The sequence below is a fragment of the Mesitornis unicolor genome, unplaced genomic scaffold, assembly GCF_000695765.1.
Source record: "Mesitornis unicolor isolate BGI_N332 unplaced genomic scaffold, ASM69576v1 scaffold45465, whole genome shotgun sequence".
NCBI lineage: Eukaryota > Metazoa > Chordata > Aves > Mesitornithiformes > Mesitornithidae > Mesitornis > Mesitornis unicolor.
In genome coordinates, this window is record NW_010187203.1 from 55,864 (window position 1) to 74,218 (window position 18,355).

Below are 18,355 nucleotides of genomic sequence, written 5' to 3' on the forward strand. Positions count from 1 at the left end.
TAGAAGGAGGCAGAGAAGACAGCTGCGGCTTGACATCCTGGACCGACCTGTTGGAAACAAAGCCTCTCTAGACACATCACTGTTACGCGTCATAACACTACAGTTATAGCCCAATATATACCTTCCCAATTACAGCTGAAAATTATTACTTATGAAGGAGGATAAGGGCATGAATCAGACAAAATGTATGCGTTCTGGGGATGTGTGTAAGTTTGTCCTCAGTGTAACATTTAGCACAGCTGTTAGCACCACATTTAAAGCCTATTGCAAGGTCTCTACAACCTCATTTCCTTTTCCTTTTCAGACAAGCCCTGTGGGGACCCGCCATCCTTCCCCCACACCATCCTGCATGGCCACACTGGCTTTGAGATGGGGGATGAGCTGCTGTACGTGTGCGCCCAGGGGTATGTCATGGGCAACAAGGAGACGGCATTCACGCTGCTTTGTGACAGCTGCGGGGAATGGTACGGGCAGGTTCAGGCCTGTGTCAAAGGTAAGCACATAGAGCATCCCTCCAGGAGGTCACAGCCTCCCATCAGCCCAACTGAGATGGTTTCAGGCTTACAGGGATGTCTCCTGGGCATGTGTGGTCCCGGTGAAGGTCTTGGTGACTAGAGCATCAATGTCTTAGCTGGCCCAACAGGGCTTTTACAGTCCCATTGATAGGCATCTCCAGTAAACCACAGGAGAGGATAATTTATTCATACTTACATTAGTATCAAGTTTCTTTCTGGGTAGCCATTGAACATAAAAATTTTGAATTTTTAATGCCATATTTATTTTTTATGTATTCACTAACCCCATTTCAGGGATTCACTGAGTTTTATCCCAGTATTATCATTCACCTCCTGCCTTCCAGTCCACTATCTTCCTTCTTTTTCCCATTTTTATTTAGTACTGAACATAATTCTTAATTACTGGAAAATAACCTTTGGGAAGATCCTTCATCTGCATATTTAATATCAGAATCAGCCCCTTTCTGGAAATCACCGGTTTATAGTCTTGTATGTGCTCATTCTGTTACTGGATGAGGCTTGTGACTTTTCAATGTACTTACTTTGTTTACTCAAGGAAAGGGATTACTACAGACATTACAATAAATTTTGTAGGAATTTTTTCCAGAGCAGTTCAAAAGCCATGCCCAGGCAGCAGCAGTGAGCCAAAGACATTGTTTACCAGATAGAGTGTACAACGCAGGTTTTGTATGTCTTCTGCTATGTTTATTTTCACATGAAGCCACAGAATTGCTACAGAGCAGGCTACTGAAATGAAAACCCAGTGTTCGTTCTCGCCTTTGGGAAGCTAGAGCAAGTACGGAGAAAAGCCAGTGTCTTTCTGTAGGTGTGCACTAAGCACGGCGTGCACTAAGCACGGCGTGCACGCAAATAACACCTTTCCTTACCATATACATGCTGTGGCCGTCCGTGGCTTTATCACCTGGCCACTAGCCTTACATCTTCATGTGATGCTACACACTGAGGTCCGTGAGATAGCATCCTCCTTACAGAAAAGACCAAATGCCATGATGTGGTCCTCATGGAGACAGGGGTCAATACCTCCCAAGGGCACATCAGACACATATGCATCTCTCCCTGCTTCTTTATATTTTCTAGGTTGAATTGAGCTGAGCATCCTTTAGGAGTTCTCGGATTTTTATTTAGGATGCAAAATGGATAACACAATAGCTGTCCATATTTTAAGCTCCTCACTTTGTTCACTGGCTAGTAAAAAGCTAGTCTGGCTGATCTGAGCTTTTACTAGCCCTTTCCTGCTAGCTGCTTTAGCACTTTTGAACTTCTGGCTATATGATAAATGCTGTTTCCTTTGACTAGATTAGGAAAATTAAAGACCTCTGTAATTTAAGAGAGCTTCCCATGCCACAGAAGAAGTCTGTAACAGTGGCAGAAGTACAATTTGGGTTAGAACTAAGCAGTGAGGTGGAAAAGTTAAAAAAGTGTATTTTTTTTAATTTGCCCTAATAAAAAGCAACACGATCTTTATTTTGTACCATGCTTTCATGATTTTTATCTGCAGCCACAACAGTAGCTTCTCAGGTATTTACTCCATTAAAAGGAATGAAAGTGGAATTTCTTACCAAATAGCTTGACCCGAGGAATCAGGCTTTTATTTAAAGAAAAAAAAAAAAGTAAAAGCTATGGAAAATTATAATAATGACATTGCCTTAATTTAAACCCTCAAGAAAATCCACCTCTATGTGTTAGTATAATCCTGCAGCAACTTTTAACTTTCTCCTTGTTTAAACATAAGCTAAATAGTATGATGAGCTCATATGTGGATGCAATCCGAATTCTGCTTTCTCATTCTTTTTCTCATGTAACCCTGCTCAGTGCATAATGGACACAATTTTTCCAGTATTTAAGAATAGTCATCAGAGTATCTGCCCATTTTTTCACAGAGATATCACACCTTTAAGATTATATTTCTGACAAAATGGATACATTTTAAGCAAAGGAATGGGCAGCTGTTGGGTAGCTGAGCTATCTATATGGTCTGGAGTTAGCATATCTATTTCAGAACCTATATATTCCTTACTGCCTAGGGGCTAGCAAGGAGTTATTTTTACTCATGAATATGTACCACCAGGCAGTGGATAATCATGAGAAAAGGTCAAACTTGTTCTCAGTAGAAACGGGTCATGTCTGTGCACCAGGGAACCAGATATTCAAAATGACCCAAATGGTATAGAGATTAAAAAAATAAAATAAAATGCCAACATCTCTCTGAACTATTTCAACTTCCAGAACTGTTCTTACCAACAGCAGTTCATATGATTTAAGTGAAATACAGCAGGCAATGGAGAAAGAGCATGGAGAGAGAGAAGGAAAATAGTATCTATATCTGATAACCCAATGGGTTTGAATCTCCTGTAATCTGCACCAAATTGATACTTTGTTTTCCTTTGCTGAGGTTATCGAAAATCCTGACTTTATCACACAGAGAAATAAATCTCTATTACACCAAAGTAAGGCAGAAGAAGAATCAGGCCATTTAGGTTGTGTGTGTTTCACTGTTTTCCCTGGATGAATAGACTGTTACCCCTGTTTTGCCTGAGCCTTTCACACTGCCACAGGGGAGAGAAAAATATTTTTTTAAAAAATAGGAAAGTGTGGCTGTAAAATAACAAATATCAACACTGGAACTTGGGAGCCAATGTAATATTGTGGATTATGATTTTTTAAATGTGGACTTCATGCTGAGAGGCTTCCTTTGATTAATGTTTTTCAAACACTTTTAAGGACCTGGGATAGAAAATGCAATATGTGTTGAATTAATAATTATATATTCAATCCTTCTGATCACAATTCTTTAAAAAATGAGTCTTTAAAGGAAGATTGAAATGTATGATACTAGGGTTCATTATTTTTTAAAAAGTAATAATTCAGTGAAAAAGACCAAAAAGATTTAATTAAAAGAAACCTGATTTACAGTTGACAGATATTTTGAGGTCACAGGGGAGAGAATAATTATCAAGTAAGTACTCCAGAAGTGAGCACACACACTGCTTTTTGAGTACTTTGGGGCAAGAGATTAACTTCCGTATCATGAAAGTTAATGATGGGTCTTAATGGAGAATTTATATCCCTCTTGGCAGAGTGAACCATTTCTGTCCTAACTGGCTGATACCAGGGAAAAGGTGATCATGAAGCCACTTCAATGAACATTTAAGTTTAGAGGCTGTTAGGATTATACGGTTCCCTTCTTCTGCGTCCGTGCTGAGTGAGCAACTGCAAATGCAAAGTGGTCCCAATGTTCTTGCACCAGCAGAACTGGACCATGGGGAAAAACTCCAGTCAGAGAATTAAAAGATGTAAAGCCTGTTCCGACGTCTTGCACTGTCTCTGAGACCAGGGACAAGTCACTTTACTACTCTGTGCTGCTTACTGCACCTCATCTGTGAAAGAGTGATAATGTTTATCCAGCTTCATAAAGCAGAATATCAGACTAAACAGCAGTAATTAGGTTTTTCTCTTGTTTGTGTAAAAGCATTGAGCCTGCAAATACAGAGTTTAAGAACTATAATTGTAGCAGAGCCTAAATATAACACTTAAATGTTCTTTGAAGTAGCTCTATGATCATCTTTCCTCTCTGTTTTGATCCAGTTAGAAGAGATACACTCCATTCTGGTTCCCAGGATGTAGGAATACGACTGTACAGTTGGCAAAATTGTAAATTAAATAAAAAGAATACTTTATGCATCAGTACACGTACAATCCAAAATACGTGGCAAAACCTGGGTATGGGCATAACTGAACAAAATAGTTTTGAGGTTATATTAAGGGAATTTTGGATGCACTAAAGTATGTTGGAAATTAAGAAAACAGTACATTACAAATGGCTTTAAGGTACATTGCGCACACCAGGTAGTGGTCTGTAATTTTTAATCAAGATGCTTTTTAAGCAAAAAAAGTGGTGCTGTATAGTTAGTGTTTTCTGCAATTTTTCATCATGAAAAGATGTTGTGTTCTACCTGAAAACATAGATATTCAACTCAACAAGGCAACTTGAAGCAGAGAACAAGGACATAATTTTTTTTTAGTTTATTTTTTCTGTTTCTGTGGAGAGAACACATTTGTTTCACAAAATATATCCTGAAAACTGGCATTGTAGTAAGGTCTGAAAGCAGGTGCATACATGCCATGCTGTGGCTGTCCTCCAGCCACAGAGAATAAAGTGACCGTTGCTTAATGACACTTGCTTTTTCCCCGAAATGAACCATAGGTTCAATATCAGAATCATTAATATTAACATTTCAGTGAGGGAGTGTCAGGGCTGCATTGCATTAGGCTGCATCCTCAAGAATTTGCTTCCTCAAAGAGAAGGCAGATTAGATGGCTAGGAAATCATGTCACAGCTCTGCCCTAAAACTGGCTAAGGAGAAGATAATATATTTATCCTTTTCCCTCTGCTGCTTTGTGTTTTTCCAAGTATAAGCCTGTGGCAGAAGAGGTCGTATCTTCTTCACATCTAAGGGATCTCTCCAGGGTCAACACTTGGACATGTGTCTAGTGTGTTCAGAGCTGCTTTTACTTTTCCACACTGAGGACCGTGCCTCTGATTTCAGTTTAAGGAGGATTTGACTTTGACCACCTCTGAAAGCTTCATCTGCAGCTCCCAGTCTTTTAGCCTGGTTCAACTATTCTCATTACTTCAAACATTGCATTCTGAGTTTTCAGGAATAGTACTGATTCACATTCATGTGGTCTGTAAGCATGGCTAGCCATGCTGCTGCATTTAATTATTTCTCATTTTTTATTTTTTAATGGGGAGAGTAAAACAAAATGTCTGTGGCTTTTGATCTTATTTGGGAATGCTTTTTTTTTTCTTTTTTTTTTCTTCTGAGAGTGCAAAGGGAGAGCTATGGCAGACAAATGAAATCAGCAACAAAATACGTCCATGGCCTGTCGAAACAACTGTTATGACAAACTTTGGTTCTCTTTTCAGGTCTGCCACTGAACAGTTGTATTACATTAATGTAAAGCATCGATCTGGCATGAACTGATTCTGCCAAATCAAATTTGTTTAAAAATTATGATGGGTTATTTATTTATATTATCAGGCTTCCTGCTAGAATAAAAATAATCCGCCTTCTTGTAGCTGTCTAGCATACTCTGGTTGATTCAAGAGAAGTGTGTTCATGTGGCTGATCCAAGTCAAAAGGGTAATTCTTCAAGATGCTGTAATTGACAAATCTGATCTTAAGCAATTGGTCTACATGCTCTTTTCCTTCCCATCCTTAAAGACAGATGCTGGCTTGTTAATATTTGCTGTAACTACTTTGAGAACCTTAGGATAAAGGTGTTTTTATACAGTAGAAATGTTTATGATGATGGTCGACATAGAATCAAGTTTCAATTTCCTGTACTCCAAAAATACATCCACAAAATATGCAGTGCACTTTATGGTTGTCCAAAATAGCAACACTCAAAATAGAGCTCGGATGCCAATATGCTATCTAGAAGAAAAATTAAACTGATCCCAGAGTGTGGAAAACCAGGCTCTTTGTTTTTCCCTGTCTCCATGTTTGGTCACTGTTTTCACATTAGGATCAAAAGTCGAAAGACATGAAAGCTCTTGAGGACTGGATGGTTCCCAGAAAGGACAAGGCTAAATTAAAAGGATTTTACCTTTTAATTGAGCTTCACGTCTTTGGTAGTATGCCATTTCAGCATCTGTTGCTGAAAAATGTTCATTTCAGCCTTGGTAATCCCTCAGACAGTGAATCAAAACTCACTGATCCTTGAGTCTGCCAGAGGAGGGTAGAGGTACGTTGTAACTGTGACCAAATATAGAAAGATTTTGGTCTTGGACTAATTAATTTCAGTGCTGGCTCTTCTTAAAACCAGACTTGCCTGTATAGGAAGGAAGAAGCAGCCACTTTTAAATCGGTTGCTAGCTGTTTTAAAATTGTGTATAAATAAAGGTTACAAGTATTTGGATAAGAGGTGGAGCTGAATCTACTTTGGTTGTTGCTCTTCAATACGGAGACTAAAATCCAGGGAGCTGGAAAACTCAAGCAAGTACTGAGGAGGTGAGCAAAAAGAAGTGCAAAAGTTCTGCAATCTGTTCCTGGAAAATCAAGCTCAGGGCTGACTTGAAAGATTGTCATGGTAACACAAACTCACTCAATACTAAGTCCAAGCCCCATTTGAAGGTTTGAGGCCCAGAAGAAAGAATAGAGTATTATTACTGTGTAAGTCAATTCAGGATCATATAAATCAAAGCTTCAGAGTGAGGGGGTCTGTATTTCCTTTGATGGTTAGAGTCCTCAATAGTTGCTTTCATTCTGGCATCCCATAAGCTAACATTAGTTATGTTGATAGTCTTTGCTATAAACTATAAAAATACGGGAGATTGCATATGAAAATACATTATAGCAGCTTTACAACTTGGGCCACAATCTGATTGTCAGAAGGAACAAGACTCCCTTATGTGGTGACAAGCAGTGCATAATGAGCTCCAATCTCAGGCCTTCCTTAGACTACAATGGGCTTTTTGTTTCCTCAGCTGAGCACTAAGAAAGCACCAATTCATTTCTCTACATGCAGGATCAGGCCCAAAGACAGCAGGTTTGATGGAGACTTGATTGATGGTTCAACAAACCCTTAATATGTTCTGATAGACTCATATTTTCCTAGGAGCACATGCTTTTTCCTGATGTGCCTCCATAAGACTTTCTTCTAAAGGTCTGAAAGTAGGTGGCAGGAGAGGCACTAAAGGGGAAAAGCTTCAAATTCTATAGAAATCATATTACTACAGTTGTTAAGCATTCACCAATGATCCATACTGGTCAATAAGATGAATACTACCTGTCCATTCATATTGCTAACTAAAGAATAAGTCTGGAGGAAACAACACAAGTATATGAACGTAAATTTTGTTCATGGATGTGTGTGTATGCACTAGAACACCGTAATGTAAAAATCAATGCTTCATCCTCAGCTGGATTACTGTAGCCTGAAAAGTAAATGCGTGACAAAAACAGAGGTACAGGACACATACAGGTGAAAACAGATTAGTGTGATGATCTCAAAAAAGAAAGCAATTACTATCACAGTTGGTAAATGGTGAGTTCTCACATTAAGGTGTTCCAGTTCTTATATATCCAATAGACACCTATGGGCTCTCCTGAAAGACACTGGATTTCAGTGAAGCAGGCATGGTAGATAGCAACTTTTAGCAGGAGCCTGGATGGTAAGAGGACAAAAGGGCTTAAGGCACTGTCTCCATGCAAAGAGAGCACCAGGTAGAAAAATTCTTAAGTGCAAATGAGACAAGGGACAAAGTAAGACAATTTGATTTGACAATGGTAGACTAGCATTTGATGACTAAGTGCTACATAGTGATGGCCAGTGCCATACAGAGCTTCATAAATATGTTGCTAAAATGCTTTGGTATTGAGAGGTAGCCTCTAGTCATTAATGAAAGTCTGAAATACTCTTGGAAAATATTTTAGGATGAATTAGAAAAGTGAGAGTCCCACCAGGAAGCTTTCCATTCTGAGTGCTGGATTCCCCTGTCTGCTAAGTTGTCTTTGGAAATCTTTCCTGGATGGAGGGTATCTAGAAGATTACACAAACAGATGAGGACACCAGAAGGACAGAGATCCATGGTTGGCACTGTTGTATTGTGCACAGATTTCACCCTACACTCTTGCTGTGAGTTGAGAGGACCTGCTGAGAACATCCAGTTCTCCAGCATGATAAGTTTCACAAAGGTATTAACTCTTCTCAGACTATGTTGCACATTTCAGTTCCCTCAGCATAGCTGTTTTGGTTTCTAGATGCTAGTCCAAGAAAAATACCTTTTGCTAATACTCATTCTGTTCTTGGCACTTGGCTTAAGTTGTTCTGGCAAAAAGTAGGCTGGTGTGAGCTTTATCACCACTAAGTGGTTTTGGTCAGACTGGTTTGACAATATTTCTAATCTTTCTTAAGAGTAGACCAAATATGGCTCTGCGAGAAGTCTGGGAAGCAGTCTCCAAGGAGAATGTGACTCATTCGGAAATTGAGGTGGGCCCCAGATGAAAATGTGATTTAAAGTTGGTTGAATGTAAAAAGGCAAAAAAAAGAAAAAAAAAGATAAGGCTTTATGAATGCATTGATTTGTAATACAGCTTCTCCTACTAATTTCTTGTTTCCCACGTCATGCAGGGTCTATTGCTTCACTGTCTTCACAAAAGACTAAACACTCTCTTAAAAAGAAAAATTCTGAGCATGATTCAGTTTGTTTTATTTTCCATACCCCAAGGCACTATTTTCTGGGACTTTTAGTGCCAGTATGAATCTCAACAATTACATCAACTTTCTATGGAGTAAAACTTGTGTGAGCTGAAAATCAACCACCCTGTCTAGTTTGGAAAATTTTTAATTGAGCTAAAGTTTTAGAAGAGTGGAAGAAATATAAATCACGATGCATTATTTCATCCAAATTCAAACATTTAGTTTCATGCTTTGAGTGAAGTCTGTTGAGGCATGGGGCGTATTTCTAAATCAAACTCAAACTTTGTAATGAATCATCCCCTCTGTTGCACTCAGTTGTTTGAGGTTTTTTGCTAGTTTGTTTTCATTTTGTTTTGGTTTGTTTTCTCTTCTCTTTTTGGTAACTTTTAGTTTCTTGAAAGTGTAAGTCCGAGACTTGATTACAGATGGTATTATCTTGATGCTTAGGTGTTAGGCTTTAAGTGTTGGAGACAGAGTTTTCTACCCTTGCAGTTGTTGGTGCATCTTGCTTTCTTCAGATGAAGATGAGCAGAACTCAGTGTCAGCTTTAGTGTGTGGGGGTCTTCCCTGGGTGGCTCGAAAGAGCTCTCATGGAATGAGAAATGCCATTCTGCTCAAGTGTCATATCACTGCAACACCAAAGTCATTGAAGAATAGTAGTATGATGACAAAAAAGATTAACATAAGGTACTGAATATAATCCTTTAAAATCATCTTTCTCAAAAGGGATAAATTTGCTGTAAAAATTCTTTTTTTTTTAAAGTCAAATTAGTAATTGATTACCTTTTGCTATGCATTCGTCTCCACACCCATTTCTTTGCTTTTATATGATGAAAATTTTTCCTTATGTCTGGCAAAAAAGAGTCATGTTAGGGAGAGTGAAGGTTTGAGAAAACAATAAGCAATTGAAGGAAGTCCTCTAACTGCAGACAGTAAGTTATTCATATACAGTTTTAAATCTGGAAAGATAAGATACTGGCAGTTAGTAGAGACAACTATCCTGATTTTTTTTTTGGTATTGACTATCAGCTTATAGTGGATCATTCTGTTTTCAAATAGACAATAATACCGATTCAAAAGTACTATCTAAAAGTCACTCCTCACTGCAGTCTTCTTGGCTTCTTGTAACAAATGGACTCAGTGTTTTTCTGGAGAAATTAAATGTTTTCTTTTCTGGGTTTTTTTTAATGTTTCTAGATGAAACCGAGGCACACATTGACTATGAAGATAACTTTCCTGATGACAGATCAATACCCATTGTTGAGAATGAACACGTCAATGGCAAAGAGGAAATTGAGCAGGAGCAGGAACTGCTCTCCTTCGGTAAAAGTTCAGAGGAAGGAAGAACTGGAAGTACCAAAGGTATTACTCAGGACACAGACACTTCTGAAAAAGGAAGTAGGGCACCAACTGAGTCTCCAGTGTCACTCTTAAGCCAAAAAAACTTGTTTTGGTTTCCATCAGAGGCTTTCAGTGAGCCTGAATCAGAGAAAGAGACAGACGACTCCACTAAAGCACAGTTTTCTGAAGGTGATAACCACATTGGAGTGAAGTCAGCCTATGACGAACCTGGTGCCAAAATGTTTTATGACAATGAGGATTTCCCCATTGGACCCATTCTCACAACCAATGATACAAAGGCAGAGATAGGTGCAGTTGCCATTACTGATGAGTCATGGTTAGATGGCTATCCTGTAACACAAGAAGTGGCAGAGGACGATGAAGAGGAAGGGGATAAAGTTGATGGTTCGATGGGAACAGAAGACGACATCATCCTCGCGACTGACCAACCAAATCACGTTGAAGTAAAAAAACCAGGCAATGGTAGCCCAGCTCCAGAGAAGGGTTTAACACAGATTGTGGCAGCAACAACGAGGATAGATGACGAAGGGGCCAAAGAAACACCTGTACCACTTACGTCAGTGAGCAGCCTGGAGAACTTAAGTGTGAGCAGAGGTTATGATGATGCCACGTGGGACCACCTCACTACATCTCTGGAAACTGTGACTCAGGAGCCCAGTACAACGATGCTGTTTGAGATAACCAGCTTGGTAACATCCACGTCAGAAACCTCCGTCATGGCCAGCCCCTCCGATCACACTCCATATGCAGAACCAAAAGAAACGACCGCCTACCCAGCACAAGTAGCAACCACTGCACCAGTTCCAGATATCATCACTGACACGTCGTCCCAGGAATTAGCTGAGCAAGAAAATCTTACCCAGGGCCTTGGAGAAAAGCCCGTCCCCACTTCTGAGCCATGTGAGGGAGAGGATTGTCCCAAGTCCAGTAAAGGTGCTATCATAGCAGTGATCGTGATTCTTCTCTGCTTGTTACTGGTTGCAGCTGTACTGGCTGTGTGGTTCTTCAAAAAACGGCAGCAGAAAAATTCAGTCTATAAACTGAATGGAAGATGTCAACCCAGACATCATTGCTACCACCACTACCATCACCAGCACATCGAAATGCAGAAAGTCTAACCAGGGGTCTTTTGGCAGAGATGCTAGAAATCAGATTAAAAAATATATTGATGCTCGAAGGATCACATGACTCATGGATGCTAAAATCCAGCAGTGCAGAAAGGAGAAGAAAAGAAGAATGATAAAAGAACATAGAAGACAGAAAATATTTGATCCTTTTGAAATCGCCATTTAGCATAATTGACCTTTCAAAGCTAAAGAATCTGTACGTTTTTATCACAAGGGTCTTTTGGAGATATCAGCAGGACACAGCGTGCTTGGTAGTACATCTACAGTTTGTTCCGCTTTTACATTTTGCTCCTATTAATAATAAATTAATTGATTAATTTCTGTGTTACCTGGTTATAATGTAATGGCAAGGCTGGTCAGGCCTTCCTGGTCTATTCTCAGTGGAAGAGGGAAAGAAGGAGGGAAGGTTGGGAGAAGGCTGTTTTTGGAACAACCACACATTTGGTGTTTGTTCCTTTTTTAGAACCTGCCCTGGTCAGGATAAACCACCGTAACAAATTATACCTGATGTGTCTTAAAAAGAAAAACTATTTGCTACCATGCTTTAATGGATAGTATTGCAATGATTACTAAGGTGCTTTTCTTCAACGTTGTGAATTTAACAAGCCACAAGTGTTGGATCATTGTGCTATTTTTCTGGAAGGCGTTCCTTTAGCCTTAGTGAAGATGTGCCATTCTTACACTAATTTTTTTATAGAAATCATGATGTCTCCCTGGAATTCAGAGAGTACTGTAAGTGCCATTCTTCCTTGGGTATCAGCAGAAGAGGAGTCAGAGCACCTTTGATTCCAGGTGTTATGATGAGTACCCTCTCATTACAGAGCCAAACAGTGACAAAGCACTTTCCAGGGGAACCCCAAATAAAAAGTCAGCTGCTTTTCTGAACACCATAGCAACTGACCAAGATACTGAATTTTGATTCACAGCCAGTAGTACCTCTGGCAACTGCAGCCATGTGCTATACTTCTGCCATATGAACTCTGTGGAAGGACTGATTTTCACCATTCTGCTCTTTCGTCAGCTGAAGGGTTATCTGGGGTGGATATTGGGTATAGGAGATGGGATCCATTCTGAATGCTGCTTACTGTGGTTGTAAAGATAAAGCAAACCTGTGAAAGAGAGGAATTGCATCCAGTTGATAAAATGCAAACATTTGGCTTTTAGACTGGGTGTTGGTATAAAAACACAGCGTTTTTTCCAACAGCATGTTCTGTTTCCCACAGTTCCGAAAATAAACAGGAAAAGAGGGGAGGATGTTTTCTAGAATCCCTTAATATAGTTCTGGTGAGCTTAGTATGAAATACTCTTCCTTGCATTTCTGAATGAACAGGAGAAAGACTGGCAACTGTGAATAACCTGCAGGTCAGAAATAAATTCATCTGCCACTCTATTGTACAGTCTCAGCCAAAATATGCCAGTAGTTCAGTACATCAAAATATTGGAATAAGAAAAGGTGATCGGGTGAAGCTCACTCGTTTTCATCTTCTGCCTTGAGTCACAGTGACAACCATCTCCAGCTCCATGGAAGGTAGACTTTATGAAATGGAGTGCAGAATTGGGCCTGTCATACATGCAGCCATCAATCTCAGTGCTGGAGATTGTATGAAAACCAAGCATTTTTAGGTGATGGCTATGCGTTATCTTGGAGAATTTGACCTCAAAGAGTGGCAAGAGTTGAATCTAATTGCCTGGCAAGAGCCACAGTAAATAAAGGACAGAAACTGTACAGACTTGTAAATATTGTGTTCTCTGACATATGCATGACTTTATGCTTTTAATGCATTCTAGACTATGAAATAACCTAGGATTTATGTTGTAAACTATTTTTTTATGCAGTAACATTTTAAAAAAAAACAACCAACCAATGGATTTCGCACTAAGCAACTTTATGGAGACTGTTAACTCAACTAAAACATACCATCTGTAATCTCATGGAAATATGCTGAAAAATAAACACAGGAACATCCATTAGAATACTGTTTAACTGAAAGGTACAAGTATGTGTTACAGTTCTGTGTAGCATCATTCAGAATAAGAAGTCAATACTATTTGGCTCAGGAACTGAACATGTGAAAGTGAGACTCAAAATTACAAACAGAAATTGTACAGGGATATTATTTGAGACTTAGAAATACTTGCTATTCATGAACAAGAAGGAAATGTACATTAACATAATGCTTTGGAGGTATTTAAATAAAAATCAAGTTACAAAAAAAAGGGAAAGGAAGCACTTGTGTGTGTTCTTGTGCAAATCATCCAGTTTGCCCACATTTTTACGGAGAAAAGATAAGTCTGTCACTTGGATAATTCTTGTAGAAGACACTTTGATACAAAAAAAAATTAGCTGAAAAGTGTTTAGCTTATGCTGCCAGTCTAGTTCGGCTTCAGAAGACCATCTTCTCCCTTTTGCAGCAGCACCTGTTTGCACTCACTGTCTTCTCTTTCCCAGAACGATTCAGGGAGTTTGGAAAAAACAATAAACAGATGGAGATACACAGTCCATGAGGGATACATTTGATTTAGACCTCCCTTTGTGTGCGTATCTTGGCTAATCAAAGACAGTAGGGATGGCAAAGGATAAATATAGTAAAGTAAATACAAAATCTGAAGATGATAACGTCAAAATACAGTAGGGGATGAGTTACTTTTACAGGAATTAAGAGCTGAAAGTTCCAGCTGTGGGTTGAAATTAGGAAAGAAAGAAGGAAAGGGGGAAATATCAGGAGTGATTCTGTGATGGTGACATCCAGTCATTAAGAGGTTGATCTGTTGCTCTGTGTTGAGATATGCTCTGAGATATGATTGCCCTTTCCTTTATGAACAGCTGCCTATTAACTGGGCCCCCATTTCTTGTAGATGATGTGCTGCTGGGCCTGGGCAGAGCCCTTTGTACATTTGCTGTCAGGTAGGCCAAAAAGTGACACTGTGGGGTGTAACATCGAAGCTCCTGGCAGTGTTTCGGGGTTCAAGCCCTTGCAACCAAGAGGTGTTTGCTCCCCTTTGTACATGAACACTGGCATCGTGGATTTTAGGCATTCAGTAAGTTCTCAGTCTGAAAACCCTGCAATTTCTGTGCTTGCCCTTTCATTTGCCAGCTAGGTGACAATATATGTTTTATTGTGTTGCCTTATTGCATACTGCACCTCAAAAGCTATTGGGTTGGGGATTTGTTGCCATGGGCATTGAAGCTGGCATAGATTGATATTTTTACCTTCAGTGAAAAGAGTTTATGTGGGATTTTTTTATATCCAAAAATTTGTAGTGCAAAGATACAACATTATGTGTAGATGTGAAAGATCAGAATAGGTAGCTGTGAATGACCATTTTAAAAATTAGTCACAAGAAGAAATTATTAGATAGTTGCAAGACTCCTCATGCTACAAGGTTCACCAGTTCAGGATAATACATAAAGGTTTAATAAGTGATAGGGAGAATGGGGCAAAGTTATAAGGCCCCAATTTTTTTCTTTAAAGTTAGTAGCCACATAAAGTTACAACTCTGGCCTCCGTATTTCCACTTAAAAGTAAGCAAGTTCCATTAATTCGCAAAAGAATTAATCAGGAAAAAAGCACATTTGTTACTTCATGCTGCTTAAAAGGCCTGCCCATGAAGTACATCAAAGGGAAGAGAAAGTTAAAAATAATCAAAGAAAACTTAGAAAGTTTTTCTCCCAAAAAGGTAGGCATTTATAAACTTTAAAAAAATCAGAACTCTCTACAGAATTTAGTTTCCATATATCATCGGTACTCTAAGGAGAGAGAAAAGGGGAGGGAGGACAGATGGGTGTCTAAACCACTGACTATTTCCTTGCCAAAAATAAATAAATAAATAGGTATCTATTTGTTTTAATATTTTTTCCTAGGCACTGAAGAGGACTTAAGATACAAAACCCTGATTTGCTGGGGTGCGCAACCCAAGTTACTTTGGCTATTTCTTACTTAACTTCTTTTTTGTGCATAGCTTAAACTCTCCACACTAGGTCATTCAAATCTTGAGTCACCAGAAAAAAGAAGTCGCTGTTTAAAGTATGGCAGACAACCAAAAGTTCAGACAGCTGCAATGAAGGATTAGTTGTGGGTTTTTCTCACTGCCTTGCTACAAACTGCATCACAGCTCTATGTTCAAACATTACTAAATGGGAATGTTTTCTCTGGCACTGATTACTTCTCCCCACAGTTTAAGTATTGAATTTTTTTAACTGAAGTAGCTTTGGTTTACAGCTCACATTAGAACTTAAAAACATATTTCCATAATAGTTGGCATATGCAGGCAACTGTTGATTCTCAATACCAGCCATAATAAACACTTGTACTTTTATAATCCAACAAATCTTTGTCTAATCACAGCTTCATTTTCAGAGCTGTAAAACTTGCATGCTGTTTAAACCATTTTTCACGAAGGCTCTCTAGAAATTGAAAGATTTTCTCTGTCTGCCTTCATTATCAATACAGACCGACAATTCACTGCATAGGATGTGGTGATACACAGTGGGCATGAATTGCAATGCTGCATTGAGAAAAACCTTTGTAAAGCAGGACACTCTGCAGGATTTTCAGATGAACAGTTTGTCTTGAGGAGACCCACCTTTAATTCTACCTTGAACTTTTTTTGGAAAGTATGAAGAAATGGCATCTCCTTGGTCAAATGGGCTTTCCAGGTGAATTGAGAACAGCATCCCACTAACTTCTGGGTTTATATTTTAGCATTCCAAAGCAGTAAAGCTCTGGAAAATGGAGGAATTTGAGTTTGCTTTAGGCTCATGCCTTGTCAACAGAAGTAATGAAGGTCTGTCTTGCAGAAGCGCTGCAGTGAATGAAAGGGCCCGGCAGAACATTTGAGTTCCTGTTCAATTTGCCAGAACTGATAATTCTAAGAGTATTTGTTTTTTGTAGCTGATGTTATTGGCTATCGGAATTGCCAAGACATGGAATTATGGAGCTGTGATGCTGTTTCATGGGAACAGAATTAAACTTTGAGGAGAAAAATCACTACCACCCTTCTTCATTTTTAAATGAATATTGCTATTTATGAGGATGAGTTAACAGGAAGCCCATAATACATGAAGAATTACTATTAGTAAGAGCAGGTATGAATTTGAAAAAGATCACATACTTGGCACAGTCTGTCAGATACTCTTATTTCCAATCTGTGTATCTCTTCCCTTGCCCAAGCTTTGGTTCTTACATAAGAAAGATTATTCTAACAGCCAGAAGTCGTGTTTTTCACATAACCAAATATCCACTTCAGTGTGCCAGTCTTTGTGACTCCATTTAAATCTCCAGCTTTCGAGCAGTCCTCCATCACGCAGGACCCCATCCAACGGGAGATCAAGCACAGGACTCACACTGTGTGCAGAGCCTTCTGCCAGAAGATGGCCTTCACCCACTGCTCACCCAGAAGTGGTGGCTGAAGGACGGGTTGCGTTCAAGTCAGTCATACGAACATGGGGACTTCAACCAAATGATGCTTCTCTGAGTATCAGTGCCACACTGTAAGCCTTGTCAAAAAAAGTAATGGAGATGAAATCTAAATATCCCATCGAGTTAGGCAGACGCTGCTAATATCTGAGGCAGACAACTCACAATTGCAAGGATTTGGGGTGGCAGAAGGGAGGCAAGAACCATATTCCCACAGCCTCCCAAGAAGAGCTGGCAGGATCGGAGAAGTGGAAGAAAAGACAGCAATTTATTGCAGTCACATGTAAATGTTGGCATTTAACAATAGCAGCAGCAAAAGAAAAATTAGTTAAAAGAACCTGAGAATGCTGAAAAAGCCACAATAAATACTGAAGAACTGGAAGAGGAGCCATTTCTCATTAGAAAAGAACAAGGGTTTGAGAACTACTTGTACTTATTAAGATTGAACTGGCTTGGGACCATATGTAGTGGATATTAAGAAAGCCAGAAAAAAATCCACAGACACTTGAACAAAATGAAAAAGGGATCACAGTGCCATTTAGGAAGGCCGCAAGAGTATCAGTTGCCTCCTCAACTTAAATGGTAAAGGCCATCAGACTTACTTAAAGTAGGCTTGAGGAAAATAAATCATTGACTAATGGACATTTCAGTAAATCATGAAAACCCCACCTGAGAAGGCACGATCGCAGGGAATTTCAGCTGTAAGGTTGAAAGCTGAGGAAATTACCAAATATGAAAAGAGATCAGTTAAGGAAGCCTTAAAGACAGAATCTCAAGCTTACCAGAAAGCTGGTAATACCCGAGAGACTTCCAGTGGTTGAAAAACTGCTTGATGAAGAGGAAAAATCAGTGTACAAAGGTGCTAAATGTAACCCCAGCATAACTCATTGAAGTCAAATGAATCATGGAACAGGTTAAATCTGGTGCTCTGTGTTGTACTGGTGGAATGAAAATATTACTGTATTTTACCACCTACTTTGTTCCTTAAAAAAAGATCGGAGCAACCTCCAACAACTAGTGCTGGAGAGGGGAAGGGAGATCTCTAACTGGAAAGAAATATTTCTGGTGGCAAACCAGAGACCCTGGGACTGATATTCTGTCGTCTCATACCTACCTACAGTAGTTAATGCTATCTCCTTCACCAACAGGCAAAATCTGACTAAAAGCTTTATGCATACATCTTGTTATTTCCACAGAAGATGTATAGTTATAGAAAACCACAGTCCCAGGAACTTGAATTATAGGCACCTCTCTTTGAAGTGTTTAAGTTTTTGCACTGTAGTACCTACACACAGCACACAAGAACTAGAGCACCACAGAAACAAATAGCGAGGTAACGGTGCTTGGCAGAGCTCCTAGGTCAGTCTGGTAAACGGTGATAAAAGGAAACAAAAAAATGCTGTAAAATTAAGGCAATGTAGATGGATACATGCACCCTCAACCAGTTCCATGCCATCTAATGGCAGGATTTCTGGATTTGAAAGCTAAAATAGCAAAGATGAAGTTATTTGGGCAGGTGAACTTAACATCAATGGTGCAGTTCCTGAGACGAAAATCTAGAGTTGTCCTATGCAGGTTGGAAAGCAGAAGGACAAAAGAGGCCTCCAGAGCAGTAACCTCTCACCTGAGCATACACGTACCTCTAGCAAGAGAAAACTAGGGACAAACTGGAGAAGCTACACATCTGATGGTGAATCTGATACACCCT

General features: G+C 39.3%; 1 protein-coding gene across 1 annotated transcript in view; it reads left to right on the forward strand.

Annotated features, from left to right (window-relative positions):
• Positions 1-11,221, forward strand: part of SUSD5 (sushi domain containing 5) — a 40,987-nt gene extending 29,766 nt beyond the window's left edge. Inside the window, exons 4-5 of the mRNA XM_010185352.1 lie at positions 305-493; positions 9,939-11,221. Coding sequence (XP_010183654.1) covers positions 305-493; positions 9,939-11,221 — 1,472 coding nt within the window. The remainder of the gene's footprint in view (positions 1-304; positions 494-9,938) is intronic.
• Positions 11,222-18,355: the final 7,134 nt, after the last annotated feature.